The following is a 25,551-nucleotide window of genomic DNA, read 5'->3' on the forward strand; positions in this document are numbered from 1 at the left end:
TAGTTGTTTGATAGCCCAGAAACCACAAAAGAGTAAAGGGTTGAGGTGCAAAAGTTGATTTCACTTTGGAGCCGCATTGTTGACAGAGGGTAATCCTTTCGTTTTTGCTGTTAAAGGTGGCGTGCGCGGCAAGCCAAGGCCTGTATACAGTTTTCTGGGGGATCTGGCAATGGGTGAAGCAGATGCGCCTTCTGGGGGTCAAGAATCAAACTACTTACCTGTGGCAGCCGTAGTGAACAGCGGAAGTGCATCAGGTTCAGGTGCTCACCGTGGTCCGAGACATCAACGTGAGAGATCGGGCGGAAACGAAAACACTGAGAATGTACCTCCGCTGCCGAAGACTGGGCTAACCAATGCATCGTTCGTGAGGTTGGAGGATCCTCGTGATATTGGTGAGGCCACTTCTACCGAAATACTGTCTGAACCAGATGACGAAGAGGAACATTTGGTTACTTATCATGGCGTGAAGCTTAACGGGGACAATTGGGTTGACGTGCTGAGGGGATCGCGTGCTGTATTCGACGATGCCTTGGGTGCTGACGTATGCGATATGCTTGCGCTTCCTCGCAGTAGTGTGAGGGATGTAAAGGTGGGCGCTGATGGACAGTCGGTTATGTTTGGTGTGCGGCACCCCTTTTCACTACAAAAGGACGAAGTAAATAAGGCACTGGAGAGCTGCCGGTTTACCAGTACGTTGAAGTTGTACGATCTGCAAACTGATTCTGGTCCATTGGAAACTGACTCTCCCGTACTCAAGGCCTCTGAGAGTGCACCCCCATCGCTCCGTGACGAGGAGTCTTCACAGCATGGTGATATTAAGGGTGCCTCGTCTGTGAAAAAGATCAAACCTCGTAATCACAACATAGGTGCTTGTTCAATTACTGGCCATTCTGCTTCCGTTGAAGTGTTGTACGGTGCGATTTACGATGAAGACGCTGCCGTAACGCACCACCGCGTAAAGTTTAACGGCAACAATTGGGACTCTATTGTGCACCACAAGGGTATGGCCATAAGGGAGGCGTTTGATACTGACGTGAGTAATGCGCTGGGTCTGCCCCGGGGCAGCGTGGAGGATGTGACATTGGCTCCTGATGGGCTTTCAATGAGTTTTAGTGTGCGACACCCAGCATCATTGCGGAGAAAAGATGTTAATAAAATTCTGGCGAAGTGCCCATTTGAGAACACATGGAGGTTATATGAATCAAAGAAATCTTTTAATAACTCCAGAGTTGCCTCTTTTGTGCTCAGATCGTCGGTGAACGCACCTCCATCGCTGAGGGCCGAAGAGGACGTAGGAGTGGTGCTGGGTGACTGGGACGCCAACCCACCCTTTGAATTTCTTGTCCCAGCTACTGCGTCACAGATGACGGTTGTGAGGCCCCCTAATGCAGCCAGTGGTGAATGTAACATTAACTCTATGCCCGATGATATCCTGATCAATACAGAAGGTGAAGGTTTTGGCACTGTAACACGTCATGAAGTAAAATTTGAGGGAGACAATTGGGGTGTTGTGCATGAGAAGAAGCGTGTTGCATTTGATGAAGCATTCGACGCTGACATATGCGGTGCATTGGGCGTACCTCGGGGAAGTGTGGAGGATATGGTGTTAGCTTCTGATGGACAGTTGGTTTCGTTTGGTGTGCGGCATCCTGCCTCCTTAGGGAAAAAAGATATCAACAAAGCCCTATCGAGCTGCCCATTTGAAAACACATGGAAGTTGTATGAACCAAAGAAGTCCGCTTCTCCCTCGGAGCTCAACTCACCTGTTATGAAGGCCACTAAGGGTGAGCTTGCGCCACTGCGAGCGGGGGAAGTTGTGGGACCAACACCCTTGGAGGTAGGGGGGCCTCGTGACCTTGCTGCTGATGGTGCTACTGCAAAGACGTCCGGTCAACCCGTTGACGTAGAGACAAATGTACTAACGCGTCACCGTGTAAAGTTTCACGGAGACAATTGGGGTGTTGTGCATGAGAAGAAGCGTGTTGCATTTGATGAAGCATTCGACGCTGACATATGCGGTGCATTGGGCGTACCTCGGGGAAGTGTGGAGGATATGGTGTTAGCTTCTGATGGACAGTTGGTTTCGTTTGGTGTGCGGCATCCTGCCTCCTTAGGGAAAAAAGATATCAACAAAGCCCTATCGAGCTGCCCATTTGAAAACACATGGAAGTTGTATGAACCTAAGAAGTCCGCTTCTCCCTCGGAGCTCAACTCACCTGTTATGAAGGCCACTAAGGGTGAGCTTGCGCCACTGCGAGCGGGGGAAGTTGTGGGACCAACACCCTTGGAGGTAGGGGGGCCTCGTGACCTTGCTGCTGATGGTGCTACTGCAAAGACGTCCGGTCAACCCGTTGACGTAGAGACAAATGTACTAACGCGTCACCGTGTAAAGTTTCACGGAGACAATTGGGGTGTTGTGCATGAGAAGAAGCGTGTTGCATTTGATGAAGCATTCGACGCTGACATATGCGGTGCATTGGGCGTACCTCGGGGAAGTGTGGAGGATATGGTGTTAGCTTCTGATGGACAGTTGGTTTCGTTTGGTGTGCGGCATCCTGCCTCCTTAGGGAAAAAAGATATCAACAAAGCCCTATCGAGCTGCCCATTTGAAAACACATGGAAGTTGTATGAACCAAAGAAGTCCGCTTCTCCCTCGGAGCTCAACTCACCTGTTATGAAGGCTACTAAGGGTGAGCTTGCGCCACTGCGAGCGGGGGAAGTTGTGGGACCAACACCCTTGGAGGTAGGGGGGCCTCGTGACCTTGCTGCTGATGGTGCTACTGCAAAGACGTCCGGTCAACCCGTTGAACGAGAGGATGGATGTGTAACTTCCCATGCTTTGAAGCTTGAGGGAGACAATTGGGGTGCTGTGTATGAAAAGAAGCGTGCTGCATTTGATGAAGCATTCGACGCTGACATATGTGATACACTGGGCGTACCTCGGGGAAGTGTGGAGGATATGGTGTTAGCTTCTGATGGACAGTTGGTTTCGTTTGGCGTGCGGCATCCTGCCTCCTTAGGGAAAAAAGATATCAACAAAGCCCTTTCGAGCTGCCCATTTGAAAACACATGGAAGTTGTATGAACCAAAGAAGTCCGCTTCTCCCTCGGAGCTCAACTCACCTGTTATGAAGGCCACTAAGGGTGAGCTTGCGCCACTGCGAGCGGGGGAAGTTGTGGGACCAACACCCTTGGAGGTAGGGGGGCCTCGTGACCTTGCTGCTGATGGTGCTACTGCAAAGACGTCCGGTCAACCCGTTGAACGAGAGGATGGATGTGTAACTTCCCATGCTTTGAAGCTTGAGGGAGACAATTGGGGTGCTGTGTATGAAAAGAAGCGTGCTGCATTTGATGAAGCATTCGACGCTGACATATGTGATACACTGGGCGTACCTCGGGGAAGTGTGGAGGATATGGTGTTAGCTTCTGATGGACAGTTGGTTTCGTTTGGTGTGCGGCATCCTGCCTCCTTAGGGAAAAAAGATATCAACAAAGCCCTTTCGAGCTGCCCATTTGAAAACACATGGAAGTTGTATGAACCTAAGAAGTCCGCTTCTCCCTCCAGGTTTGACTCTCTTGTTCTGATGACCACTAAGGGTGAGCTTGCGCCACTGCGAGCAGAGGAAGAGGCTGCCGGACCACTGCCCGATGCTTCCGATGCTTTTCCTTCAGCGACAGCCGCGGTATCTAATTTGTTGCCTGCAAAGGCAATAAGATCACGTTATTTTTCAAGTGGTGAGTGTAACATCACCACTAGTGGTGCTACCCCTATAGCCCTATATGGAGCGTTGTGTGACAGTGACACTGTTGTCACACGGCACCGTGTGAGGTTTAATGGGGAAAACTGGGATTTGGTTTTACAACGCAGACGTGCAGAACTGGACGACGCGTTGGATGCTGATGTGAGCGAAGCGTTGGACCTGCCTCGAGGAAGCGTTAGTGATATTGAGTATGTACCCGACGGCCTTACTGCGTCGTTTGGTGTGCGGCATCCCGCGGCGTTCCGTAGGCGGGACATCGCGCGTTTACTTTCGAAGGGTCAGTTTGCGAATTTGTGGAAGATGTACCCACGCAGCAGAAATATTGATACTTTAGGGCCTTCGTTGTCCTCGTTGAAGGCATCGGAAAAAGCCCCGCCGAACATAGTAGGGGGGGAAGTCGTACCACCGGTCCCCAATTTTTGTCAGAGCCGTGCTAAGGTTGACGCGGCAGGACTTCCTACTCGCGCATCTGATACGGTTACTCCATCGGACTACACCAATGGTCAACAGTCAGTTATGAAAACGGAGAAGCGCGGCAGTGTTGTTGATGGAGGTGATACCATTATTACTTGCCACCGCGTAAAGCTGAGTGGAGCCAACTGGGTCGAGGTAGTTGAGACGAAACGGGCTGCATTCGACGAAGCATTCGATACCGATGTGTGTGAGGCATTGGGCTTCCCCTTGGGTTGTGTGGAGGATGTGCTGTTAGGTCCCGATGGTCATTCGGTTACGTTTGCGGTGCGCCACTCAGCCTCTTTGCAAAAGAGTGACGTCAAAAAGGTTCTTCGTCTTTGCCCATTTGCTAACACATTGCAGTTATACCATTCACGGAGAACTCTCCCTTCTTCTGAGGTTGCATCCACCGTGCTTCGAGCAACTGAAAAGGAAAAACCTGCGCCGACACCGCGAAGCCACGGTTCAGCCAAACCTTCGACCGTAAAGGTGGCGGCGTCTTGTGACCTCGAGGGAAGGGGTGCTGACGGTGATCCAGCCTTCGTTGAAGTATTTAATGGACTGATCAGCGACGAAGATACCTTGGTAACACGCCATGGCGTACTGCTCAACGGAGAAAATTGGCTTAAATTACATGAAAGCAAATCTGCAGCGTTTAATGACGCATTCGATGCTGATGTGTGCGAGGCGCTGGGTCTTCCATGCGGCAATGTTGAAGGTATAAAGTTGAATCCCGACGGCCACCTAGTTACCTTCGGCGTTCGTCATCCTATTTCACAGCGGAGGGAGGATATCAACAGAGCTCTTGGAAAATGCAGATATCAGAATCTGATGAAATTGTACAACTCCCGTTCTGCTGTTTATTCCTGTGTCGCCACATCCCCCATGCTTAGAGCAACAGAGACGGCGCGCGCGGCGTTAGCGACCCAAGAGTCGATCTCACAACCTGCGGTCTCCGAGGTAGCCAATACAACATCGGTAGGGGTGGCGAAGTCGCGCAACCTTCTGGACGGAAGCGCGGCTGCGAGTAACTCTGCTTCTGTAGCCGGATTGCATGCTTTCCTTTCAGATCAGCCGGTTGTAACCCAGCACGGTATAAAATTCAGCGGGGCCAACTGGGCTGATGTGATTGAAGGCCGTGCAATGTTTGACGACGCGCTTGATGCTGATGTGTGTGAGGCGGTGGGTCTTCCTCGAGGGAGCGTTGAAGACATACTACTAAGCTCTGATGGACGCTCCGTCGCCTTTGGTGTACGCCATCCTGCTTCCATAAGCAAAGGGGATATCAATCAAGCACTTGATAACTGCAGATTTGTCAACACTTTGAGGTTGTATAATATGCGTTCTGCTGTTTATTCCTGTGTCGCCAAATCCCCCATGCTTAGAGCAACAGAGACGGCGCGCGCGGCGTTAGCGACCCAAGAGTCGATCTCACAACCTGCGGTCTCCGAGGTAGCCAATACAACATCGGTAGGGGTGGCGAAGTCGCGCAACCTTCTGGACGGAAGCGCGGCTGCGAGTAACTCTGCTTCTGTAGCCGGATTGCATGCTTTCCTTTCAGATCAGCCGGTTGTAACCCAGCACGGTATAAAATTCAGCGGGGCCAACTGGGCTGATGTGATTGAAGGCCGTGCAATGTTTGACGACGCGCTTGATGCTGATGTGTGTGAGGCGGTGGGTCTTCCTCGAGGGAGCGTTGAAGACATACTACTAAGCTCTGATGGACGCTCCGTCGCCTTTGGTGTACGCCATCCTGCTTCCATAAGCAAAGGGGATATCAATCAAGCACTTGATAACTGCAGATTTGTCAACACTTTGAGGTTGTACGTCTCGCGATGCCCTCCCGTTGTTTATGAAGCCAGTCGACCACCACTAAAGGCTGCTGAGGCTGAGCAATTGTCACTAAAGGCTGCTGAAACGAAGCGACCACCACTAAAGGCTGCTGAGGCTGAGCAATCGTCACTAAAGGCTGCTGAAACGAAGCGACCACCACTAAAGGCTACTGAGGCTGAGCAATCGTCACTAAAGGCTGCTGAAACGAAGCGACCACCACTAAAGGCTGCTGAGGCTGAGCAATCGTCACTAAAGGCTGCTGAAACGAAGCGACCACCACTAAAGGCTGCTGAGGTTGGGCGACCACCACTAAAAGCTACTGAGGCTGAGCAATCGTCACTAAAGGCTGCTGAAACGAAGCGACCACCACTAAAGGCTGCTGAGGTTGGGCGACCACCACTAAAAGCTACTGAGGCTGAGCAATCGTCACTAAAGGCTGCTGAAACGAAGCGACCACCACTAAAAGCTACTGAGGCTGAGCAATCGCCACTAAAGGTTACTGAAGCTAGGCGTGCACCACCAGCAAGAGCCACTGAGGTTGAGCGACCACCTCTAAAAGTGGTGGAGATTAGCTCGCCAACGAGTTTCGTGGCGGGACCGAGGTCCGTGGGGCTCGTTAACCCCCCAAGTCTTGTGGATACAGGCATTATTGGAAGTAGCTCTGCTTCATTTGACATACTGTATGGCTCCCTGAAAGACGAAGGGGCTGTGGTAACCGAATACCGTGCCAAGTTGAACGGGAGTCACTGGCGTGTTTTGCTGCAACACAGGTTCCTGGAGTTCGAGGAGGCCTTTTACGGTGATGTGTGTGATGCGCTGAGTCTTACGAAGGGGAGCGTGGACAACATGGAACTAGACTCTGATATGCAGGCATTTTCTTTTGGTGTGCGACATCGCAGGTCACTTGAACCGAGTGCTGTGTTACGTCAGTTGGGAGAATATCATTTTTCTAAAACTCGGGAATTTTGTGACTCACAAAAACGGTTTGGTGTCGTTGTTGATGATCATGACCAGCTCCTCACCCTAGAAATTGCTTCGAAACAGGAACTACCGGAGGCTGATGATGGTTGCGACGAAGACTTGCGGCACTTGCAGACTTCAGGACGTAGTGATCTGCCTTCTTCGCCTTCGTCCCCACTGTGCATCAAGAAGACAAATACACGAACAATGCACTTTGGCAATACCGGTGCCGGCGCTGTACGTTTACCGAAGACCAGGAAATACGAGGCCGCTCCCGCGAACGCCACTGTGACGCAACACCGAGTTCAATTTGTCGCCGAGAACTGCGGTCATGTTGCCGATGAGACGCGGGAGAAGGTCCCCCAAGCACTGAATCTTGACGTCTGCGACGCACTGGGCATTTCTTGGAAGTGCGTGGAGGAGGTAACGCTCAGCCCTGATGGAAGACTTGTGACATTTGGTGTGCGTCATTCGCCGAAAATGAGCCGTGCCGATGTGAGGAGCGCGCTCATAGCACACGATTTCCCATACACATGGAAAGTTTATGAACCGGATACGCTAGTTGAGTTCGAAAGCGGAGTTGAACGTACTACCGCGGAACAAAAGTCACAAGCAACCCCGAAAGCAACGAGTACATCATCCATATATTTCTCTCCTTCTTCCGTCCCACCGTTCGTGAGAGTTGCTGAGCCTCAAAATTTTGTTAAGGACAGCTTTACTATAAGTAACACTGCCTCTTTGGAGGTGCTTCACACTGCAATCGGCGATGGCACTGTCGTAACAAAGCACCGTGTCAAATTCAATGGGGACAATTGGGGTGCTGTGCTTGAGAAGAAGCGTGCTGCATTTGATGAGGCGTTTGATGCCGACGTGTGTGATGCGTTAGACCTTCCTCGGGGAAGTGTGGAGGGGATAACGTTGGGCTCAGATGGCCTCTCAATTGACTTCGGTGTGAGACACCCCGCTTCGTTGCACAAGGATGAGGTGGATCATTTTCTGTCGACCTCTGAGTTTCCTGCGATGTGGAACCTTTATGAGCCGAAGAAGAAGGTCTTGTCATCGATTGTCATGGGGGACACCGAAGAGCGTGAGACAACCTCTTTTAGTACTTCGCTGCCCCAACGCGCCTCTCCCGTCAGCGCCAAGGAGTTCCCATCTTGTTTGCACCCCGCTCCCGGGGTTGCGTCCAGCTCCGTTCCAATGGACCGCGCTGATGGTGCATCGGGTTCGGGTAATGTGTGCCACTTATACCGTGTTGGATTTGTGGGGGGTTTCTGGAGCGGCATCGTTGACAAGCGCTTTACTGCAGCAGTGGACTGCTTTATGCGTGATGCGGCTGTCGGAGAGGGTCTAGTCCCACGTAGTGTGGAGAGGGTTGTGTCGCTCGACTCTGGTAATGTTGTGTTTTCCGTCTGGATGGAGCATGCGGCTGCTCTGTCGCAGAGTGAAGTGTGCACAGCGATGGACAACGCCCCCTTTCCATCCATGTGGAAGCTATATGACGACTTGATCAATGAAGGTGTTGTCGGGCGGACCACGACGTTGCATCGCGTGGGTTTGGTGGGGTCTGAGTGGGCGCATGTGGCAAACGTTGATCTGGTCAAAGAGGTATTTATCCAGGATGTTGCAGAGGCACTTCGCCTCAGTCCTGAGGATATAAATGTTAACGAGTACACAGTTAACGATAAGCTCGTCATCGGGTTCTACGTGAGCCATTCCCACACCTTAACAGAAGTAGATATCGACGATATGTTGGCTAATGCTCCACTCTCGCGTGTGTGGGGATTATGCCCGGTCCCTGGAACAAATTCCTGGAAAGCTGCACACTGCAAGGGTTCGGCAAGAAGCAACTCCGGTTCCTTTCCACATACCGAGCCCCTTCGTGGTGGCCGGTTTCGCGACCTTTCTCCAATACCCTTGTCGGGTGGGATTCCCGCTGAAACTCCGCACGACCGACGCTCAAATTCTCAATATCGGCGGTCGTTGGGACCTCTTCAAGGCGTTGTATCCCCGCCGATGCGAAGGTATGATGGCCATAACCAGCACTCCGGCCGGTTCTATCAGGCAAATAAGCGGTCGCCGGGTCAATTCTCCCCCCCTAACCAACCAGTGGTGAATACGAAGGGAGTACATGCCATGAGAATGTCTCCACAAAGCGGCAGGTTTAAGGCAGGGAGCGCACGGGGCGGAGGGTCGCTGATTGCCGGATCTGACCCCGTTCGCGCATCGCTTCCCCGAGTGGATCTTTTGAAGGTGGGTGAGTTGCTTGCGCTGATGCGCCGGCGACAGTTGGAAGAGGGGTCCACTCGCCTTCCACCTTTGACTGGGAGGGCACAACCCTACCCCAGTTGTGCCCCCAGTACCGTAAAGCGATATGTGGGATCAAAGTGATGGTACCAAGGAGGAAGGGGGGGAAAAAAGTAGAATCGTGTAGTTTCTGTACAAACACGCGTGGTGCACGCTAATGTATATACTGTTCCCTTTCTTCACCTGAAGCGGTTACTCTTTCTTCCTTTCTTTTTTCCTTTTCTCATGGCAAGGTGTTTTTGCCGCCGAATATATATATATATATGTTTCCCGTGTCCCCGCCTCTGATATTTCTACCCCAACAATGCTTTGTACTCTCCTTCGGTCACTAATGCGTTTTATCGCACGCCTACTGATTTTCTGTTCTTGTCCTCCATTTTTTTTCCCCCACTCTGTCGTTTGGCGTTTATTTCTTTTTTTTTTTTTCGTTGGTTTGTTTGCGTGCTTCTTTCTTTATCCGAAAGAGTAAAATGAAGACTCGGGGGAGCGGCGGTTGCGAAACAGAAACAAGCAAGAAAGTGTGTGAGGGAAACTTATTGCCATTGGGGAAAAAGGGGGATGGCGGGAAACAATGGGTAGAGGGGTGGTAAGTTTGTGTGTTTTGTAATTACGTGCGTGTGGAGGGAACCCCATTGCTTACAAATGGGTGGATAGGTGTGTGAGTGCTGTAAACGCCTTTTTTTTTCCTTGTCTCATTACCCCTTTCCACTTTATATATGTATATGTGTTTATATTTATATCTCTGTGTACATGCGCATGTGCATATACATACGTATAAATATAAATAAATAAATAAATATATATATATATATATATATATATCTAACTTTTTTAGTTTTAATTTGTAAACGTGGGCATATGTTTTGCTCGGTGTGCTGAACGGCGTGTGTATGTGCGTATGCGTATGTGTGTATGCATGAACGACACTCGTGTAAAGAAAGCGGTGGTTATATAAAAATGGCATGTGTTTCAAATTAGACAAAAGGGATGAAGAGAAGAGAAAAGAGGAGAGGGAAAAGGAAGAGGAAGAGAGGTTGGGGGGCAGGGGAAGACTTGTGGGAGCAGTTGTCAACGAGATGACTTATGAAATAAATTCAACAATATGGATTGAGAGTCAGGGAAATAGGCGCTCAGGAGATCTTTAACACCAAAGAAAGAGGAGGTACAACACATGTGCGTGTGTATGAAGGAAGAAAACAATTGGTTCCAAAAGGTACATATAAATATATAAACGAAAAATATATTTGTATACATATATAGACGTGTGTATACGAAAGGGAAATGTCAGATCCTCCAGTGGCATGGGTGTACATATGAACATATTTTTACGGTTCTAAACATGTTGTATTGTCTTCCTTTTCGTCTGTTTCCACCGTGCCTTCACGATATCAGATGAAATAAATAAGTCGATACACACATATGCATTTGTGTGTTTATATATATATATATATATATATATACGTATATATATGCATATATTTGTATGTATTTTTTGTTTTTCACTCCTTTTTTTAATATCCCCACTTCATCTGAAGTATCAATGTACTCCCTCTCCCTCCCCTTACCTCCAAAGCGTGTACCGCCTTAGACTCGTTTTTTAATATGAAAAATAATATATTAGTAAATAAATATATATATATACTTGAAATAAGCGGGGCGACGCGTATGTAAAAATAAATGACAGAATAAAGGGAAGGTAATGTGTAGAGACCGATATGGGGGAAGTCAAAGGAAGAAAGTGTAGATATGAAAATGTGTATGAACATATATATATATATATATATATATATATTTATTTATTTATTTACTTATATTCTCTTCTTTTTTCCACAAAAAGAAAGGGTTTTACTTCCCCCCTTTATGTTAAAGAAGCGACCCTTCTCTTCATTTTTTTTACCTTCTATATTTTTCTTTTTCTTTCTCTTTCCAGCTACTGCCTTGCAATCTTGTGACCACTGCGCGTTTGCAACAGGTTTGAGCAGGTGACGAATAGCGAGGCTACGGTAAGCGGGAAAAAAGAAATTAAGAAATAAAACGAACGAAAGAAAAAGGGATGCAATAAAAAAAATATTATGAACGCTTTTATTCTCCCGAGATTTGTTGTTTTATCTACACAAACTGCGGAAACGTTGTTTGCTGTCGTTGTGTGGGCACCTTCACGAGGACGCGATGGAATATGCGGCACAGGGCCGTTTTTTTTCTCTGTTCTAAATATATAAATATTTCGACTATTTTTCGTTCTCTTTTTTTTTTTGTAAAGTTTTTTTTTTTTTACCGCGTGCGTATGTGTGTGTTGTGGGGAGGGAAAGGGGGAAATATGATGATGTGTGAAGGTAAACGGGCGGCCTTTTTTTTTTTTTTTGAAAAACTGGAGGGGAGGAACAGCGGTGGTATTGACTTCACGTCGCCAAGCATGTCTTTCGCAGTTGACAGCTTTTATCAGCTCCCCTCCGATCTTTTTCTTTTATTTTGTTTTTCACCATACCCCACGTGTTTTGTCTCATTATCATTTCAGGTTTAGGATCACTTTTTCCGTCTTTATTTGCCGTTCTTCCATTTTTTTTCCCTAGAGAGTCCCAATTCGCAAACGCGCTGATTCACACAAATATGCACACTAGGGGTGCTTTCTTTTTTCTTTTTAATATATATTTCAGTGCAACACTTGTCGGGTGGGATGGTTTCGTTCTTTTTCTTTTTTTCACTTCCTTTCTTGTACTTCCTCCTCTTTGTGCTGTCGGCTGATGGGCTTAAAAAAAAAGAAAAAGAAAAACAGGTTAACTTGGTTCATTGTTGGCCCATACCCATTTTCCCAAGTATACATAATTCTACAAATATATATATATATATATATATGTGCATGCGTCTTCGCAGCCAGTGGCATTACTATATGAATACACGTCCGCACTGCACGGCATTATGATTGCAACTGTTCGTGGACCTCTGTTACTTTCCTTCTTTCTTTATTTTTCTTTGTTAGTTTTTCAAAAAAAAAAAAGTCTAAAAGGAGGTACTTTCTCTTCTATTTCTTCTATTTCTTTCCTTATCTACTTTCTTTCTCTCCTTCGCTGGCTTGCTACTGGGACTGTCACGCCCGTTACAGGGGTTCCCTTTCACTCAACCTTTCGTGGAAAGGGAGAATATGATGCGACAAAATCTGACAAGTGACTCATTAATTACAGACACACTCCGTAAGGCCGGTGTCCCGTGTGATGTTGTTGGTATTGTGGAGACTGTTGCCGGTGCATGCCGTGCAATCGCTGCTGGGCTTCGCAATGACGGCGTGACGGCCGCCAAGAGTAAGAATAACTTTGGTGATGACGTCCTCTCCGTCGATGTAATGGCTGACAAAATTATATCGGAGGCTCTCAACAGTTGCCAACATGTGGCTTCTTATGTTTCGGAAGAGTCCCCGTCATTGGCTTCTACCGCGCATAGCGGCAAGGCAACATATTCAGTTTCGTACGACCCACTGGATGGTAGCAGCATCATCACCTCTAATTTTACTGTCGGTTCTATCTTTGCGGTGTGGCCTGGGAACACACCCATCGGCCTTACCGTCCGTGATATGGCGGCAAGTGTTGTTGCTGTTTATGGCCCGCGTGTGGTGCTTTTCGTGGGGCAGGAGGAGTTGGGAGTGGCAGAATTCTTCTGTGGGGCGGATGGGGAATGGAAATTGGCTAAGCGCGTGTGGGCGGGAGTTTGTACGCCGCGAACTGCCACCGTGACGGCAGCGGGACGTGGTGTTAAACTGAAGGCAACGGTGTTTTCCCCCGGTAACCTTCGCGCCGTCCGCCACTTACCGTGGTATAAACAGCTGATAACTATGTATATGCAAGAAGGTGCCACATTACGTTACACGGGTGGGATGGTGCCGGATGTGTGCCAAATCATTGTGAAGGGCGACGGCATATATATGACGCCAGCGAGTCCACAACATAAGATGAAGCTAAGGTTATTGTTTGAAGCTGCACCAATGGCGTTTCTCATTCACTGCGCGGGCGGGCGTTCAACAACGGGGTTGACGAACATGATGAATGTGCGTGTAGTGAGTATGGAGCAAACGACGCCGATTGCCCTTGGTTGTGCACGAGATGTGGAGAGGTATGAGCGCATGTGTCGCGGGTGCAGCAAACTATAGTTTTTTCTTCTTGTTTTTATTTTTGTGCCGCACAAGGTGATGGTCCGATCTAAAGTCAGAAAGGGAAGGTTGTATATATATATATATGTGTGTGTGTGTGTGTGTGCGTACTTAATTACTTCGTTTCCTTTAATTCGTTAGTTCATTTTATTTAATACGTGGTCGTAATGTGCTCTGACTTCTATCTTAACGGACAGAAAGTCTCATTGCAATTGCACTGAAGCCAAATGGAGTGGAGATCCTCTCGACTCGACTCCCGCTTTTTCTCTTGTTTTGTGTTTTCTTTTTTCTTTTTTGTTCTTTTGGCTGCGTCTATTTTCACTTGACTACGACCAAGTAAGTGTGTGTCTGCGTTTGCGTTTGCGTTTGTAGTTTTTTTTTTTGCCTTTTGTGCTCCTGGTTACCAGCTTGGAACCTTTAATTCATCTCTGAATATACATATATATGTAGCGCCTACAAACATGTGGTAGCACAATCGAAAAATTCTAATGATGCATTTGATATTTGGCGACCGTTCTACTCCTCATTTCTGTTGTGCTTTCGCAACATTTTTTTTTGTTTTTATGCACTGAACTGTAACAGCAGTAGTGGAGGGAAGGGGTTTAAATAAGCAGTAGTAAAGAGAAGTGGGTCGAAGTGAGAGAAGAAAGGAAGGAGGATAAGTACGGTGCTGCAGTGATTGAGCGAGGAGGGAAAGGGGCGGCGAGGGCGTATACTCACTGTAGAGACCTACCGTAGGTTAAAAGACTTTTTTTTTTTTAAAGGCAAAGTAAGGTGGAAGGAAGGAGAAAAGGACCTTGGTTGAATATAGTAGCAGATTGCAAGGTGATTGTGACGTAGCCTGTAAGCTAATTAGCATTGAAATGGAGGATATCAATTCCGAAGTGGGTGTTCAGCCCACATATCCAACAAGGGAGGAGCTTTTATCAAAGATCATGTGGGTAGCGGACGTTACCGACCCCGCGCTTTACCTGGAGCAATTACATGGTGCATTTGAGGATGTTATATTCTCCCGTGTCCAGGAGGAGGTGGAGAAGGAGGAGGATGATGAAGGGTTGAAAGGTACAAGACGTCTCAAAACGGTAGCTGACCGTATGCGTGAGGAAAAACGGAAGGAAGTGCTCCGTCGGGAGTTGATGGAGCTGCAGGATGATACTTCTGTTGACGAAGATGGGAGCGCAGGGGAACACACAGCAGGAGATGTTGACGATGACCTGAATGTCGACGAGGAATTTTTAGAAGAGTCTGATTTTATGGATGATAGGGAGTTTCTTTCATGGATACACCGGAATGATGCTCTACCACGGGAGGATCAAGCGGAGATGGTACTTAAAGAGGATGTACCCGCTGCTGCCGGGCTGGAACTCGAGTTACACCGTGTAGGTCTCCGTGAAGAAACCGAACTTGAAACAAGAGAAGCGTTACCAGAGCGTCTACAGGCCATTGCGGAGCGTGAGCGTCGACCACGACTTCAATCACGCAAGATTTCTCCCTCCCAGTCCTACAAAATTCGCCTTGGTCGTGAGGCATTTTGGATAATTTGTCAATTGCGTGGTGCTGGGCAACCGTTGGCTCACAATACAAGCATCTGTGCCCTGGCTATGCTGCCGTTTTCAGAGGTGGAAAACCACCCTGTCGTTAAGGCAGTGGAATATGCTCTCAAAAAAATGACGCAGGAGTTCCTAGAGCCCGCACACTTGATGCTCTATCATCAAACCGCGTTACAACCACTACTCTGTGCACTATTAGAAACTTCACCTCTTGTGGAGGCAGCGGAGCGTAGTCTGCCCGTAGCTTCGTATGCGTACAGTACGCGGACCGGGAGGCGTCAGAGGCCTCTGATTTCAGATAGTTATGTTGGGTTTAGTGCGAGGGGGGATGAGAGGGCCATTGGTTTCGGTGACCCTGCATGGGACAAGGATGCGCAGCGCTCCAATGGCGATGCTGCAGCCGCATTGGATAGGATGGATTTCGCGCAGCGCAAACCCTGTTTCATAGAGCTTGGTCGTCTCCTCCTACGCATTCTTGAGCTTGATGTGTTGTGCCACAGGCTCGAGTGGCAGAGGTGGCAAATGTTGTTGAAATTGGGCAGTAGCACAGAGCCTGACGTGGGGCAGGAAGGAGCGGCATTGCGACAAATGATGTTTTTTAGCGCGATTGAAGCCGACTTCTGGCAGTCATTTGTAAGTCAACATGTCTCCGGAAGCAATGGTCGAGCCACGCGGACGATAAAATCTTTAGGTCTTGAGAGTGCGTTCGAGCAGTACACCATAGCGGGTACACAATACCAAGAAAATTTGCGTGCAAATGCACCCATTCGTGTCTGTCCACCGCCGCAATCGGTTTCTTTGCTGGAGTGGACGAGCCGTGTCGGTGCTTCTTTAAATCCACCGCGCTGTGGCGAAACCGTGCTTTGGTTATTCAACCAAGCAATAACGGAGCAGTTTACGCGGCTCCCTGTTCTGCGTACCCGACTATTCAATGTGTTCTGTGCGGAGGGAGACCTGATTGTTTCTTACAAAAACTCGAAGAAAGCAGATGACGTATATCCACTCGCAAGTTTTTTCGTTGAGCATTCACGTCACTACTTGGACCTTCTGGAGCGTGAGCGACAGGGCACGATTGACTTGTTTTATGTTCTTAACGACGAACTGGTACGCGGTGTGGCGAAATTCGGCCAACTGTACGATCCGTCTTTCAATAACGCTGTTGGAATCTCCCAACGGGACGAGTGGCTGACGAGTCGGCGAGACGTGATGGAGTTGGTTTTAATCCGGCTCGTCGAAGGGTTGACTCCGAAAGTAAAAGCAGAGCTCAGCCAGTTCGCCAGTCGGTGTGCCCATACGCAATGCGCTGAACGATTTGGGCTCTTGTGTGCCCAGGGCCCCTACGAACGTACGTGGTTAAATATTGCTGCATACGATGACGAGGCACTCGTGTGGGAACCTGAATGGAATGTGGTAGAGGCCCTGCCACGGCGGCCTGCCGGTTTGCCCGTAACAAGCAGTTATGGGTGCAAGCCTCCTGCGCGCGTGTGTGCGGTGTATGGCGGTGAAGGTGGTTTGGCACACATTTGCTTTATCGATGAGAATGGGTTACTAGTCGGAACCATGCGATGGGTGAGTTGCGCTCTAACCTCTGAAAGTGGGCGGACGGCTGATTTGCTGCAGAACATTCAGTTGGAGAACCAGTTTGACCGATGCAATCCCGGCGTCGTTGTTGTTGGTGCTTCCAGCACGGCCTCCTTGGGTTTGATGCGTTCGATGCAGCGGTTTCTCCGTGAACGTGCGGAAGCCAATCTTCGCGCACACGTGCCCATCGTATGGGCTCCCGTAGAAGTTGCCAGGTTGTACAGCGGCACAACGTATGCTGACAGTGAGATGCCGGATGCGGATAGCCTTTCGCGTACGGCGCTCGCCCTCGCTCGTTATGTCCAAGATCCACTGGGCGCCATCAGTGTTTTATTTGACAGCAGACGCACAGCCCTCCGACTCTCACTGGGAAGAGTAGCGAATATCACCAGCGAGCAGGAGGAACAGCTTTATTTGCGACTCTGTTGGGAGATGAGCCTATGGGTTACAGCATGTGGAGTTTGGGTCGACCACTGTCTGACGCGCTCGAACAGCACGGCACTGTTGCAGTTCATTTCAGGGTTTGGACCTGTGCGCGCGCGCAAGCTGCAGCAACTTCTGTTTTTGCGCAGACCTATCAATAAGGATGAGTGTGAAAAAATGATTACCAATGCTTTTGGGATGCATGTGGCACAAAATGCCGTTTCCTCACTTAGAATCGGACCACCAATGGACAGTGACAGGGAGGTGGGGACTGGTGAAGACGGATCGTTAAAGTCGGGTCGCTGGACGTTGCTGGACCAGACGTTGTTGCCAGTCGCATGGTACAGCACTGCAGCTTGCATTGCATGTGCTGCATTGAAGCGTGCCACTTCTCCGCACGTAATAACAATAAGGAGAACTGTTGCTGCTCTTTTAGTTGCCGATTTTATGCAGCGACCTGCCGATGAGAGGCGTGGTTGCATGGATCGCGACGTACGTGTACAGGAAATAACAAGAACGATGCGGCTCGAGGTACGCTCGACGTGGAGCGGCTTGCTGGGGAGGAGGGAGGTGGAATTTGTGCAGGATGAGATGATCGCTTCCGGTCAGTCATTCATGCGGCGGCCGTACCGTCGTATTTCCAATCGGGAGCTGATGACATATGTAACAGGTATTACGTACTGTACAAACCAAGATGCACCTTTTCTGCACCGTGGTGTAGAAACAATGTCTCTCATTGTTTGTGAGGGCGAGTACATTGCAGGTGTGGTGCAGAGCGTGCGTGGTAAGTTAGCCGCCGCTTCTGGCGTACCTTCAATCCGGCTCACGACATCGCGTGGTCTAAATGCCACCATATCAGCTGATGACATCGACGATGAAACAATGAAGCGAGAGTTCCTCGAATACGAGGAGGCCTTGAGTGCGTTGGGTGAGGAGGGGAGAGCCATTGGACCTCCACCGAATCGACCGCAATGGCTCTGCCGAGGTGCCCTGATACAGGGTATCGTGATTAACTGCCATTGGGAGCGATGTGAGCTTCGCCTCCGCTGGTGTCGTCCCCGTGGTGGGGAGCCAGATTCCCGTCGTATGCAAAAGAAAAGTGCGGCGCGTCGCAAAACTCGTGAGTCTCGTGCTGACGTTGGTGACCCCGCCGTCAGCGACGGCGATGGTACAGATATAGGTAGACATTACCTATCGTACACGGCATCCGTGCGTGATGCAACGAGTTGCAACAGTTCCCTTCGGACGGAACGTCTTGACATAGATGCACGGGTGTTTGCCACCAAAGTATCCCGTCATTCGCTATTCCGTGATGTCAACAGCACTAAAGCAGTCGAGTTCCTGCAAAACAAAAAGATTGGTGAGGTACTGCTCCGCCCAGCCTCTGGACACCGCAACAAAGCAGTTGCCGTGGTTAAGATAGGTGAGTGGTCCACTTGCAATTGGCTCATCAGTGAAGACCGGCGCTCAAATGGATCGATATACTACCGGCTTTCAGACCAAGTGGAAAAACGTGAGATTGAGTTTAACGATGTGGACGAGTTTTTGACCAATTTCATAGCCCCTATGGTGTCGCTTGCCCAGGACATTCGGGCGCACCGGCGGTTTGTAGGGAGCACGCGTGACGTTCTCGGTGCACTTGATGCACAGCAGAAGAGCGCTGCCAGCAGAACCGGCACGAATGGATCTAATTTCATTGCGTATGTGTTCGTTGAGGCAGAGCAGCAATCACGGCCGTCTTTTTATCGTGTCGTTACGCGCGTCGGCACAAGGGAGCGAAGTTTCTACCTTCATATAAGCGACAGATATATATACATACGTGTTCCTCTCCGGACCAAGGACGCCAGCGCTGAGGGTTCTAGGGCTGGTATGGTGCTGTTGAAGTGCCGTAACGCAGAACACGTGAGCCAGGTCGTAAAGGAGCTTGTGCATCGGTGTTAGCGTCGGTGTGGGGGAAAGAGGATGGATGGTAAGGAATATTATCACGTGCGCTTGTATGCGTGTGGGTAACTCTTCCAGTATCCTTTTTCTAGCCCTTACTTCCTCCACTCGTCGATGATCCGTGCCGTACACTCCTTCCTCAGCACCACTACTTCCCCCTCTTTTCTTTGTATTCGTTATGGTTTCCCGCCATATTGCTCAGCACATCACTCCACCGCTACTTCCCGAGTGGCTTATGCTTGAGCACGCGGTGCCATTTGCACCGATGAGGGACCGCGCGTGGAGGGGGGGCGGGAGTGGAGTCCGTGCTGTAATGTGCTGTAAACTTTTCTGACAGTTCAGATGTGAGGAACAAGGACGCATTGATTTGGGAGGAGGGAATAGTGGAACTTAGCTTTTTTTTCTTTTTGTAACCTACACTTTCAACTGTAGGACAAAATCTGTTGAGTTAATACTGACCTTTCCTTTACCTCTGTTTTCAGGGGTGTCGAGCTCACTCACGCGTGTGTTCATTTCGGAAAGTGTGCACGATTCCTTGTACCTCTTAGTGTTTCAGCGACGGAAGGGTGGAGCACTCTTGATTCAACTAACCCTCTTCTTTTCAAAAACAACTCTATCTCATTAAATGTGAACTCGTTTTTATTTTAAATGTCGAAGAGACTATTTGAGCGCCAAAAAGTGTTGTGAAGAACAATAGTGTGAGGGTGTGTCGGACCTGCATTCTCGGAGGCCGTTGTGAACGTGGAGTGGAACGGTCGCTGTTCGTTGCCGCGCGGTGCGTGCGTTTGTGTGCAATCGTACGAGCGTAACGACATTAGCACTGAACAACTTCGTGCGCAAACAGCTGCGAAGTACCTCCAAATTAGAAACGGTAAAACTGTGCTCTAAAGCGAGTGCGTGGGGTTGATATTTTGTTGGTGTGTGGCGACCGGCTTGGAGAGGCAAATAGCTCTGCAGTTGAATTCAGGTCCACCGTTGTGTTATTTGAAGCGCAATGGGGCGGCAGCGAGCATTGTTTCTTTTGGGGCTGTTGCAGCGGCAACACCCTGAGGCACACAAAAATCTTACCCGTGAGGTTGAGCGTGTGGAAAGGGAGGCCCGAAGCGACGGGGATCTCGTTCGCCTGCGTGAGAGCTGCCGCGTGGTCCTGCATTTACTCAATGAACACCGAGAGTTCTTGCCGTTCGTTGCTCAGGGTTGTCCATCGTGTCTCTCCGCCGTGTTGTCTCAAGTAGGGAAAGGGGGGATTACTGACAACGCTGGTGATGCCGATAGAAACGACGGCGATGAGAGCTGCATGGAAGATATTGACATGCTGCGTCTCGCTGCATTGCTGTCGACGTCAGGGTCACCGGTTGATGCCCTCGCCGACGGCGTGAGTAAGAGCCTCGAGCCGATGACGAGGCTCGTGTTTTCAACCAACTCAGAGGTGGGGGAGTTGGCGTTGTCGTTGCTCGGTCGTGCCGTAAGGCTGTCTGCGGATAGCGAGAGGCTTGCAGGAAGTTTGCTTGGTAACGAAAAATTTTGGGTGAGGTTTGCACGAGCGTTCTTTGGCGATAGCAGTAGGGCAAATCATCTCGACAAGGAAGCAAGGTTGTGCACTACCTCTTCCCCACCCTCGGTGCTTGCAAGTGTGCTGGGGTTACTGCGCCGCTGTTGCATGGTGAGTAGGGTGGGGCGCGACGCATCGTTCCGTTCCTTGCTGGTGCGTGTCTGCACCGCTGTTACTTTGAAAAACGATGCGCGCCTGCGAGAAGAGGCGGTTCTTCTTCTTTACACGCTGCGCATCACCTCCAGTACGGATGAGACTGAATGTTTGCGTGAATGCATTGCGGTGTTGGCCCCAGCCACGCCAGGAAGCGAGGATGATTGTGCTAATGTCGCCCGCAACGGGAGTGACCCCGGGTTTGTTGACCGACTGGTGGGTGACCGCAATATTATGTATGCCAACTCCCTGATGAATGCCCTCATTTCGTTGCAGAAGAACCAATTTGAAAGCAGCGCCCGTCTTAGGGATCTTGAGCGCATTGCGAAATTGTTGTTCGACCCCCATGTTCCTTGCGGTGCAGCAGCGGCATTGGTATTGCTTCCTGGTGCCGTGACGTCTGTGTTCGCAGCCGCCAGCGACGTGGAGGAGAAAATCAGTGCTTTCGCTTGTGCCCTGTTTTCCTCCGCTATTGAGGGTTTGGAGGAGATGTTAAGCTCTCCAATGAACCTTGGCGCAACTGAGCAAGAGGGAGCGCTGAGGGAATCTGACATCTGCTCTTACCGAAGATGTTTAGTGGAGGATTTTCTGTCGCTAGGTGGTATGGTTCTGCTGGAGGATCTGTTACTGGACTACAGCAGTGGTGTGGTTTCCACGGCGACTCGCTTGGTTCGTTCACTGATGCGCTTTTCTAGCGGGACGCGCAACCTCGTACTGGCTTCTAGGTGCTTTCCAAACCTTTATAAAGCGCTAGAGGGTGTTAGCGGGGAGTCAAATATTTCCGAGTCACTGCGGTGCGGTGCTGAAGACGGCGTTTGCGCAATGCTGCACATAGCACTTGATACCTTTTCCCTTCTCGGTAGCGACACTGCATGGGTGCTTCCTGAGTCTGCTGTCGGTTGCGTTAGCATGATTGCCACAGAATCGCGGAACAACGTCAGCGTGCTTGCCGCAGCACTTCGTACCCTTTCGGTGCTGGCAGCGTCTCACCCCATGGCGGCAACCGTTGTTCTGGACTACGATTACATTAATAGCGTTTTGGGGATGGAGGGGGACGCTGCTGTGAACTCTGATGGCGAGGAGGCGAAGGAGCCTTGGGTACTGAATGATACAGATGCTGCGTATATTTGTGGTTCCTTTGACATCATGTCGGCAGTAGTTTCGCAGGAACCTTCTTGTGTTACCTTCGAATGGATTGAAACATTGATCATGGCGACAAAGAGGGCGCAGCATTGGCAGGATGAGGTGCCACGGTTCGCCCGACCACTTTGGAATGTTGTAGTGAAAACTGTTACCATCTCGGAGGAGGGGCGCACGTATCTGTTGGAAGATACCGAGTTTGTTGATGTTTTGCTTAATACCATGGCATCGTGCTGCTCGTATATGACTCGTGGCTGCGAAAGCGAGCGTATAAGGCACAGTGCCGAAAATATCGGCACTGACAACAAAGTGGTCGGTACGCCGTATGGTGATTGTTCAAGTGTGGTCGCCCGACTACTCCCTCTTCTCGTGCGTGTCGCAAGGTTCCTGCCAGCACTACAGCAATCACAACCGCTGGAGGGTGCATGTGATCTTGTAGAGGCTTTGGCCATTCTTCTGTCTATGCGCGGCGCTGAAGCGTCTGTAGACCTGCTTGTCAACGTCGCCCTCTTCGCGTATGATAATGAGACAACCCTGATCAGCGTGTTTGATCTGTTTGTAAAGGTGGGGCTACGCGCCTCTCAGGAGTTGCAGCAACGGGCATTGGCCTCGCTTTCGGTGCTGGAGGGGGCGGATCCAGCTGTCGTGGAGGGCGATATGCGGTGCGCAGAAGCACTAGGGGATTTTGAACGCGCCACGGCGGCCTTGGGCGCACTGCTTGCCCGCTGCCGTGCTGGTGAAGGATCTGACCTAGACAATGAGGTAGTCGAGGAGGTTTCCGCACTCATTTTGGCTGCTCTTAAGGCACCTTCTGACCATCCGCCGCTCCTATTTGCCTTACCGCCAACTGGGGCACCACCACTCCTGTCACGGCACAGGCGTATCCTTAGTTCCACCGTCGATTTGCTGCGTTCTGGTCACCAAATATTTGACCACACCGCCCAGCAGTTGTGGTGTGAACATCAGGTTTTTCAACGGGTTTCGCGTTTTTTCGGGGCGATTCGTGATAGCGAGGGTGCAGAGGAGCTGCTTGACGAAATTTGTGATCTGCTGTCAATTATGTACGGCCTTCACAACCCGTGGGCTTCCGCCGAAGACAGCGGAGTTGAATCTAGCGATTACACCCCGTCTTGCGATGTGGGGGACCTTCTTGTGTTCGTTGTGGAATACATTTTGAATGAACGTCTTTCACGTTCCTCTTCGTGCCGCTCGCTCTTTACTCGCCTCTGTGAGTGCGCCCCCTTCAGACACGGCATGCTTGCCGCGCATAGGGAGATCTACCACAGCTCACTGGAGGTGGTTTCTAATTGCTCTGGTGAAGCTGAGGAGAGAGAAGTTTTTGATCGATGGATCAATGAAAAGTTGGATGGTACGGTGCACGCGACAGTGGCTTAATATAGGGAGGGCGATTGGTGTTGCCGTGTTATTATGCTGCCCTAAAACCGAGGGGAAGGGAGGTAGGGTGGGGCACTCAGTGGTGGTGATTTTTCCTAACTATTTCTGAGCGGTGAACATCTGGGTTGAGGTTTATTAATGCGGCTTCTGACACGGTTCTCGTATTATATACATCAACTTCGAACATTTACCCCGATAAATTTCCCTCTTTTTTACCCACCTCCTCGCAACCCACATCGCTCAACCGACTGCTGTTTAGACTGTCGCTCCCATTTTTTGTGTTTCCTTTTTTGTTTCCCACGTCGTTCCTTCCACGTCATTAACGACTTATGGACCTTTGTCGCTTGACACACTCATACAAAATTTCAGTAGGAGCGGACCGCTGGCCCAGCCACCTAGTGTCGGAGAGGGAGGGGGAGGGAAGGGGGAAGTGTATTGAGTAAATGACGACCGCTTCTGTGAGTCAGAGTTGTTTCCCCATAATGAGTTTCTTACACGTGCCGGGAAAGATGTCACAGCCTTTGTGGCTTATGATGGGAACCGCTTTCCTAGTGAATGTATCTCGTAGGACTGGGACGGCAGCGTGTCCTTTTGGTAGTGCAGATGCTTCCGATGGTGTTGACAGCTCTGCGCACAAGAGGAGGCGTTTCCTCCTCACAGCCAAACACACTTTTGTGCCGTGGCAGTTCACGGACCCGCAGAGGCTGAAGGTTCCTGAGGAGTATCGTCGAACGCGCTTCGTTATTGGTCGTCTTTATATCCCGGACAGTGAAGGGAAGGCTGTGGCCTCTCTGTCTGTTGACTTGAAGTTGGTGGCCATGCACCCTACTGCTGATGTTGCGGTACTAGTTGCGAAGGTTCCAACATCGGTAGCGTCGGATGCCGCGGGCACTGCTTCGAGGTCGGCCGTAAGTGAAAGGTTTGACGCACACGCCGAGCTGGAGAGGCGGGCGAATGCGGTTGGTGGTGGATTAACGTTGGCACCTGAGGACCCCCAGAAGGGCAGCGTGTGTTCCATTGCAGGATACCGTGGTACAGGCCTGCTGGGCAAATTGGACACCTTTGACCCTGATCTGTTAGATCGGTTATCGGAGACCGAGCGTGGGCAGCTTCTTTCTTCTTTACGGTGCGTGGAGGGACAGCAAGAAGCCGCAGTGGCTCGTGTTAAGATATTCCACTCAAAGGGTATGTGCCGTGCAGAGGAGGGAAGTTGTTTTCACGGCATGTCAGGGGCTCCAGTGTTGACAGATGAGAAAACATGTGGTGGTGTCTTGTACGGCAAACACCCGGATGATGCCAACAGCGTGGGGTACGTTCCCGTGCGAAGCTTTGATGGCTTCGTTTGGGACTCAGTGATTGGGAAGTGATGGATTCATGGGGTTGTTTCACCCTTCATTTGTTCCCTCCTTTAACGCTCATCCTCGCAGAGCCGCCCGTCCGTTTGCGTGCGTACCTCGCCCTTACGGATGTACGTGAGGCGGCACCGTCGTCATATTGTTTTGTCTTCGTCTTGAGCGTGCCTCTTCCCCCGTTGTTCCCGCCTGCTTATCTTCAAATAACACCCTCAGCCATTCGTTAGAACCCCATTTTTTTCCTTTAGTCACCCTTGGGTTTTGGTTCAATTGTTCAAAAAAGGCACGGTAGGTACACTCAATATATGTCTGGTGAGGAACCCACTAAATTGCAGCGAACAGAGTCTGGTGCGAGGGTGATCAAAACCAAAGAATTTCTTCGTACCAGCGTCGCCGAGGGCCCTTTCTGTCTCCTCGACAGTGCTGTGAAGAATGGAACACGCGTGTTCATCCAGTCCCGCTACAACAAGTCCCTCGTCGCAACCGTCGTTGCCTTCGACAAACACTTTAACCTCGTGTTGCGGGATGCCGTGGAGTTAACAATGGTCAACAATGAGCAGAAAGAGCGCTCCATTCGGAACATGTTCTTGCGTGGCGCCTCTGTGGTGTTCATCGTGAGGTTGCCGCAGAGCACTGTATAGTGGCACTGCGGCACTTGTGGGGGCGAAAATACAATACGCAGCAGCGCAGTTGCGGGAAAACGATTGTATTGAACATGGTTGTTTTTGAGTTTCTTGTTGTCGCTGCTTCGTTGTTCATTTTTTCTTTTTCGGTGTGCTCGGCTATTCGCACCGCATTCCCCCCACAGTGTTAAGAAGCCGTGGGGGCCGTTTAGGATGCGGTGTCAAAATTTATTGTAAAAGCGGTGCGTACCTGTGTAAGAGAGAATCGTTCAACAGTTCTTCTTTTTCTTTGCGGGACGAGTTTCTCCTTCTTCACTCCGTACTCGTGGACATAAGCTAAATCCCACTTATACAGTTGCCTTTTCTTCTTACCGTTCTGCCACTACACAT

The 25,551-nt window shown here is 50.1% G+C and overlaps 6 protein-coding genes across 6 annotated transcripts, besides 10 other annotated features; all 6 read left to right on the plus strand.

Moving 5' to 3' along the window:
• Positions 1-25,551: part of a sequence feature (sequence corresponds to BAC RPCI93-1F7) that runs on past both edges of the window.
• On the plus strand, positions 170-9,397 carry Tb927.2.5760 (hypothetical protein, conserved; the record flags this gene model as incomplete). The annotated part of the gene is made up of 1 exon (XM_946631.1): positions 170-9,397. The coding sequence occupies one exon, from the start codon at positions 170-172 to the stop codon at positions 9,395-9,397; it is 9,228 nt and encodes a 3,075-aa protein (XP_951724.1).
• Positions 10,025-10,138: a microsatellite.
• Positions 10,303-10,345: a sequence feature (GA-rich).
• Positions 10,748-10,802: a microsatellite.
• Positions 10,907-10,954: a sequence feature (AT_rich).
• Positions 11,078-11,127: a microsatellite.
• Positions 11,192-11,238: a sequence feature (T-rich).
• Positions 12,145-12,166: a microsatellite.
• Tb927.2.5800 (sedoheptulose-1,7-bisphosphatase) lies at positions 12,453-13,451 on the plus strand (the record flags this gene model as incomplete). Its single annotated transcript, XM_946632.1, has 1 exon — positions 12,453-13,451. One exon carries the CDS (start codon positions 12,453-12,455, stop codon positions 13,449-13,451), a length of 999 nt encoding a protein of 332 aa, XP_951725.1.
• Positions 13,538-13,560: a microsatellite.
• Positions 13,712-13,755: a sequence feature (T-rich).
• Tb927.2.5810 (hypothetical protein, conserved) lies at positions 14,315-18,946 on the plus strand (the record flags this gene model as incomplete). Its single annotated transcript, XM_946633.1, has 1 exon — positions 14,315-18,946. The coding sequence occupies one exon, from the start codon at positions 14,315-14,317 to the stop codon at positions 18,944-18,946; it is 4,632 nt and encodes a 1,543-aa protein (XP_951726.1).
• Tb927.2.5820 (hypothetical protein, conserved) lies at positions 19,941-23,186 on the plus strand (the record flags this gene model as incomplete). The annotated part of the gene is made up of 1 exon (XM_946634.1): positions 19,941-23,186. One exon carries the CDS (start codon positions 19,941-19,943, stop codon positions 23,184-23,186), a length of 3,246 nt encoding a protein of 1,081 aa, XP_951727.1.
• Tb927.2.5830 (hypothetical protein, conserved) lies at positions 23,630-24,553 on the plus strand (the record flags this gene model as incomplete). Its single annotated transcript, XM_946635.1, has 1 exon — positions 23,630-24,553. One exon carries the CDS (start codon positions 23,630-23,632, stop codon positions 24,551-24,553), a length of 924 nt encoding a protein of 307 aa, XP_951728.1.
• On the plus strand, positions 24,844-25,179 carry Tb927.2.5850 (small nuclear ribonucleoprotein SmD2; the record flags this gene model as incomplete). Its single annotated transcript, XM_946636.1, has 1 exon — positions 24,844-25,179. The coding sequence occupies one exon, from the start codon at positions 24,844-24,846 to the stop codon at positions 25,177-25,179; it is 336 nt and encodes a 111-aa protein (XP_951729.1).

Source organism: Trypanosoma brucei, chromosome 2 (assembly GCF_000002445.2).
Source record: "Trypanosoma brucei brucei TREU927 chromosome 2, complete sequence".
NCBI classification, from domain to species: Eukaryota; Euglenozoa; class Kinetoplastea; order Trypanosomatida; family Trypanosomatidae; genus Trypanosoma; species Trypanosoma brucei.